This window comes from Perissodus microlepis, chromosome 4 (assembly GCF_051167445.1).
Source record: "Perissodus microlepis isolate ML-2025 ecotype Zambia chromosome 4, ASM5116744v1, whole genome shotgun sequence".
NCBI classification, from domain to species: Eukaryota; Metazoa; Chordata; class Actinopteri; order Cichliformes; family Cichlidae; genus Perissodus; species Perissodus microlepis.
This window is the reverse complement of record NC_140464.1, coordinates 1,148,276-1,155,038: the sequence shown is the minus strand read 5'-3', so window position 1 is coordinate 1,155,038 and position 6,763 is coordinate 1,148,276. Positions and strand designations below refer to the sequence as shown.

The 6,763-nt window shown below is 37.8% G+C and overlaps 1 protein-coding gene across 1 annotated transcript; it reads right to left on the bottom strand.

The window, feature by feature from the left end:
- Window positions 1-551: 551 nt before the first annotated feature.
- On the bottom strand, window positions 552-3,330 carry LOC146387922 (GTPase IMAP family member 9-like). The gene is made up of 2 exons (XM_084924744.1): window positions 3,237-3,330; window positions 552-2,005 (listed from the first exon to the last, which is right to left on the bottom strand). Exons 1-2 carry the CDS (start codon window positions 3,247-3,249, stop codon window positions 1,260-1,262), a joined length of 759 nt encoding a protein of 252 aa, XP_084780870.1. The 5' UTR covers window positions 3,250-3,330; the 3' UTR covers window positions 552-1,259.
- Window positions 3,331-6,763: the final 3,433 nt, after the last annotated feature.

The following is a 6,763-nucleotide window of genomic DNA, read 5'->3' as shown; positions in this document are numbered from 1 at the left end:
TTAGGTTACTACATTGCACTGAAATATTCAGCTTAGGGATGCTAGGAGGCAACAAGAAAAAAGAAATGAGACAAACCTGTGGAGGCAGATGTTACCATCATTCCTGAGAGACACCATGAAATCGATCTCTGACTAACTCAGCTGCTGCTGCTGATTTCTTTGTTTGTGTGTGATAATTGTTTGAATTCTTATTAATGTCATTTACAGGAAACCATAGTTTATAGAAGTGAGGCTTACAATCCAGTCTAATGCATGCCCGTGTTTGTGCTGAACTCTATGAGCCTTGCACAAGAGGTCAAAGAGAGGCCATATCAAAACTTTTCACAATAAGAGAATGTTAGCATTGGTAATACAGCTGCAGCCATAAATAGTAGCACATACAGGTTTTTGTTTCAAATAAAGAGCTCATTCCTTTATATTTACATTCCAACTAGTACTGGAATAAAGTTAGAGCACAACAAACTCCATTTCATTTCATTTCTACTCAAATCAAGAAGTTTAAGTTTAAATTCCCAGAGGACTTAGCTGTTTTATTCAGTGTTTTCAAATGTTGCATCATGTTCCAGTCAGGCATCCTTCCTCTGTGGAGTTGCTTCTTTCTGTCTTTTAATCAGAGCAGGAGGAGAATTCAACCCAAAGGCCTCCTCTTACACATGGAGACAAAGACACTCAGTGGTATTTTAACTTTATTATATAAATGAATAGCAAGAAACAAACATCACACAAGTACAGAAAGAGTTCAGGCAGGTGACATGTAGCAAGTCAAAAGTCCACATTTTAACATTTTATTTATTTATTCATTCATTATTTTGATGAAATAATGAATGAACTGGTTGTTCTAAATTGCCACAGGTGTGAATTTGAGTGTGAATAGTCTTTGAAAAACCCCACCTGCTCCTCCACACACAGCAGCGGGGGTGGAGCAAAGATTTAACAGTTTAGGAACAGTTAATCCCCCAAAACATATTAAAAGTAAAAGCAAAAAAGAAAAAAAAACATTTTAAAGCATCCAGACTTAATCTTTCACCTAGTAACGATTTAACTAATTTTGATTATAAACTGCTGACATGTACAAACCCAAAAAATTAAAATATAATGAAAGCAGAACAGAAACATTTAAAAATCCTGCGGAATATCTTTTTGAGCATAAACATTGTGTAGACAGAGATATTCATGAAAACTATCATCTAATCTCATCAAAGGAGAAATCTCTGTGTACAACAGACAAAATCACTCTGAGAGGCATTTTTTCAGGGGCCTCATAGCCATTCATCAAACTCCTTTGCCAGGTAAGAATTAAGCTGTATCAGTTCCTCAGCTGATTCTTCACCCAGCACAGGAGTTAACAAGCCCTTGGCCACAGAGGTCAGTTCCCTGTTTGCAGCACTGACCTGATATTTTGGTTTCAGCCTGTTCTTATGTTCTTCCAACATTTCCTTGGTGTAATATTCTTTGCCCTCTGCCTTGTTAGTTTGCACCACCTGATTGATTTTGTCCACCAGCTCCTTTACCTTTTCAGTTTTCTGCTCTTTTTCACCTTTGTTGTTAAGGACACAGTAGTTCTCTGTTTTAAAACCAACTCTCTGAGTAAACTTTGTTATCTCATCCCCAGCTCCATCTACATGAGTCATCAAGAGGAAAAAGTAAGGCCCTGACGCGTCGCCAAACATCTTCTTCAGGACTTCCACTCGTTTCTCGTCTTGTGTGTTATCGCTCTCCCATTTTTGCACATACAGGAACACATGAGGACCCTGATCAGCCTCAAACACGGATGCAGTGATCTTATTCAGCACTTCCTCTTTTTTATAGTTGGTGTGGCACAGACCAGGAGTATCAACTAAAACCAGTTCTTGGTTTCCAATACGTGCCGTCTCCGTCTTCCACGGTGTTGTATCTGAGAGAAGGGGGTTCTTCTCCACAGCAGGTTTACCCAGGAACGTGTTGATGGTTGAAGTCTTCCCAGCTCCAGTCTTTCCAACGAGGATAATCCTCAGCTTCTTTTGCTCTGTGAGAGAATTGAAATAACACATTTCATTGTAAATATGATATTATATGACATATGAGTACTGCAGCAGTTAGAGTGCAAACAAGACAGGCATGGATGTAAACAGGAACTGATGTTAGCTTAAATTGTGCCAAACTGCATTTATTTCTTACTTTCTTTTGAAAGAAATATCTGTACTGTTGCACTCATCTGAGAATATGGTTTGAAGAGCCCTTGACTAATATATTCATGAAAATTAAAGCCTGGAAAGCTGTTTTTCCTGCCTGTCAAAGTCTTGAAGTTGCTTGATCAATGAAAAAAATGTCATTAATTAATAAAATCTATTAGTAATCCAGTAAACTGCTCCATGCCATAAAGTTAAAGTATTAGATTATGGTAGAAAATAAAATACATTTCCAAATATCCAAAATAATATATATGGCAAACCAAGTAGTGAAGGGCAATGTGAAAGCATCTAACTTTAAACATAAATATGATTACTAAGCAATAAAAACTAGAATTAAGTGAATGCTAAACAGCTTCAATTGTTTCAGCTGTACAGTTAAATAAATCTATACTATCAATGCACAATCTTAAAACTTTATTTTATTATCAGTAACTTTGTTTTAAATTTTGTTCCAAAAATTGTGTCAGTTTAATTTAATCAAACTGAAGTGAATCAATGAATTGCTATATGTGTGCTCAGAGATGATAAGTGAAAGAAAAGCGTAAAAGTGAGTCACTGCGAATGCCCAATTTTTCAGATTTCTGACATTTCTGATGTTCTGAGCAGCATCAGAGCATCAAGATTTAATGTCTCAGTCATCCGGGTCATGGTAATCTAAGGAGCTTGAAAAGAACAGCGATCAGACTTCTTTGAGTTTCTTGAAGACAACTGTCCACAGGACGAGAGGTGAAACGTCTTTAAGAAACTCGAAGAAGTCTGATCGCTGTTCTTTTCAAGCTCCTTAGATCTAAATTTAATGTTTTAAGAGTTATTTGAGAGAAAAGCTCATTTGTTTGGTGACAGGCTTTGATAATATGTCAGTACAAAAAGACAAAGAAAAACACCTTCAGATACATCCTGAAACAAGGTAATGCTCATGTGATAAAGGAAATGTTTTTTTCTGTTTGTTAACAACACATGCAAACATTAATTACAAGAGAATAAGTTCAAATATGTATATGCATATATATATAAAGATCTACACACACACACACACACACACACACATGTATATAATGTACTTACCACAATTGGCCATTCTGTAGATTCTTCGTAGATGTGGTTGGTTGCTGTGTCGAGAGCGTTGCGTGTCTTGAGAGTCGTCAAAGTGCCTCGTAGTTCAATACTTTGTCACTTCATGTTTATATAATAAACGTCTGTGTACTTCCCTCCCCTTGAAGAGAGGTCACCAAACCAGTTTTAGAAAGAGCCAACCAATTACAAAATAGAAATCAGAATTAGATGCAGGGCAAAAAAAGTAAGTAAAAAGAAGCCACCAAAGAAGCAGATTTTATGTTGGTTTTTGATACATTAAAGCCACATTTTTAAATTTGGTTCTATATTTTCTGTTGCTTTGCTTGGATGCATCGGTACAAACAGGCCAAATATTGAGTGATTAAGACAATCACAGCAAAGTGGAAAGCTCTAAAATTTTGATGAAAGTGATGTTCAATTTAAACACATGTTCAGTTTTACAACAACTGTAGACGGCAAGGTAATTATTGTTACCTAAAACTAGACTTGAGAAGACATTTTGGTTCATTAAAAACTGAAACTATATTTTTGAACTTAGAAAACTAACAAAAATAGAACAAAATGATGAAGGAAATATCGTTAGTTTTAGTTTGTATTTTGTAAATATTTGGTCATATTTGTCAGATCAATCAGATCTTGCCTGATGAGGTTTGATGGACGTATTTATTGAGATTTCAGATGTCTATAAAACTCTGAGTCCTCTGCTTTCAAAAGGTCTGCAAATACTTAAAAAAACCAACACTCAAACTAATCAAAACAAACAAACAAAAAGTTTTCAAACAGAAAACTTTAAACTTAAATACACAAACTCACTCTGGGAACTGACTGGAACTAAACTGCAATATGTTTTCTCTGTATTATGGTAGGGTCTTTAAAATGTAAAACGCCTTGAGGTGACTGTTGTTGTGAATTTGGCACTGTATAAATAAAATTAATACAGTGCCAAACAGAAATGTACAAATAAACTGAACTAAATTGAATTTAAAATGACAAAACTAATTAGAAAATACAATATGGAGTAACTAAAGTAACTCAGGTAGACAGTCATGTGGGAAGGGCTGCATGAGTGCAGTCTTAAGTAATGGCAGATTTGTTGCTAGTGAATTTGAAAGGGTAGTTTTACTTGAAATACCCTTCCCTAAAAGCAGTCACCTATTGCAGCTGGCGTTTGGTCCCTTAACACTGAGTGTCAATCTCTGAAACCAACACTGAAGCACCAAAAACTGCATTTTCTCTAATACTGCATCTCAGACAATTAGAATATTGTAAAAAAAAACCAACAACAACTCTATTTTCTTCCAAAATTTAAAGCAGAAATGTCGACTGGTGAAAAGCATGTTCATTTTTACACTCTGTATTTGGTTGGGACTCTTTTACTATAGTGCATCAGTGCGGAGTTGCGTAGAGGAAATAGGATTGTGGCACTGCAGCCTGGGTTGTTTTAATAGCAGCCTTCAGCTCATTTCTATCTTTCAGTCAGCTGTTTTTTAGATTTTCCATTGGGTTCAGGTCAGGTGAGTTGGTTGACCAATCCAGCACAATACAAAAACATGGCCAGCAATCCACTTAATAGTGGTGTGTCTCCAGGCAGCTGCTAAGTCCTCCTGGAATAGGAAATCACATTTGCCATAAAGCTGTTCAGCAGATGGAAGCATGGACGCTATGTTGACTTCTCACTTGATCATACACAACAGACAAAAAACCATAAAAACCAACAGAGGTCATTGGCCTCCAAATCATTGAAGACTGCAGAAACACCACCTTGGATTCTGCCCTTCTCCTCTCTTTCTCCAGACTCTAGGACCTGTGATTTCCAAATGAAATACACATATCAAGGCAGTCAGAGGGAAGCTAGGCAAGTATTGGAGCAGCAGAAAGATATAATGAAGAATGAAGAAGCCTAAGAAGTTCAACAAGCTAGCCATAGCCGAGGCCTTGGAAACCGCCAGCAAAGATTTCCGTTCTTGCCCAGCTGCTTGAAGACGTATACCAGAGAGATAGGAAGCAGGAGAAGGTGTAATCTCAGCGGCAGGGGAACAATATGAGTATAGCCCCACCAAGGCTGCAGATAAAGCAATACTGGAAGAGGATATGGGAGAACGGTGCAAACATAACAAAAATGCTCAGTAGCTAATGCATCCAAGACTGGACCACAACCCTCCTGACCAGGGTCTAGTAGTCATCACAGTGGCAGACATCCAAGAAAGGGTCTCCGACTTGGACAGCACCAAGCTCTGACATGATTCGTACCAACTGGCTGAAGAAGCTGACTGCACTCCACGAGTGTCTAGAAGCACAAATGAACCAGCTGCTAGTCGATGAGAGACACCTCGACCAGGCCAATAACCGGCCAATAACCTGAGGGTCCTGCGCAGTATCTTAGCTGTTCCTAGGACTTGGAGTCACTTACCCAATTTACATCTTCACGTTTCCAGTCTATGTCCCTGTATTAAATAAAGCTTTGTCAACTCACAGTCCAGTTGTCCTTCGAGTCTGCTGTGGTCCACTCCTACGTGCTGGCCTCCTGGTCCATGACATGTACAAACTGGAGTCTATTAGATAGATATGATACAAACCACTGCAATGCAGTACCTGTAATACCTACAGCGTGCTCTAATCGCTCTAATAGGATATTATGGTCGACAGTATCGAACGCTGCACTGAGGTCTAGCAGGATCTTCATGTAGACAACTTTTGAGTCAACAGTCTTCTGTTGATTCTGATTGTGCTAACTGAACATGGAATTTATATTGTTTGAATAGTAAATTATTCTAACTCAAAATGAAATATGCAAAACATTTGACACAGTGAATTACTGATTTTCATGATCTAGCCATAATCATTAGAAAAGCTAAAAATATTTCTCTTTATCTGCAAAGAAGATATAGAGTATATGAAAGTTTACCTGTATAAATACTTTTAATGACGCTTGTTTTTACAGTATTATTTTTTTTAAATGTGCTAGTAATGCCTAGCAGAAGCTCTGGCCCATAAACTCCTATGTTAAAACTTCATATCAGAAATAAACATGTTTACAGCCTGATACAAAAACTGATTGGTTTCTGTGGATCATTTCCCCCTTCAACCTGTACGGGGGGAGAGTCTTTGTACATCTCATCTGTTGAAATTGTGGTGGAGGTGATCTCCAGCTAGGATGGTTTTTGGCATGTCCTACCAGGAAGAGGCTCACAAGCATTGTGTTTCTGTGCAACACACTGAACCCAAATTTCTCCCTGTGCACCCATCAGACTGTGAGTGGATGTGACAGAAAGTACTTGTGACATAGAATAAAGTTCTACAGGAATGTGTGAGAATGGGTAAATGAGGCTTCTTCTAAGTATTTTGAGGTTAATAACCAAACAAACTTAGCACTCCCAGCTCTTCTCCAAGTATCCGGTCGTTAAGTCTGACGTCACTAGCCGTGTCTGGGCCTAAACTCCTCTGCAGGTCCATATATCAAACGATCACTATGGCATTACTGAGAGTTGAAAAACTGTCTAAAGTCTTTCATCTTTAAT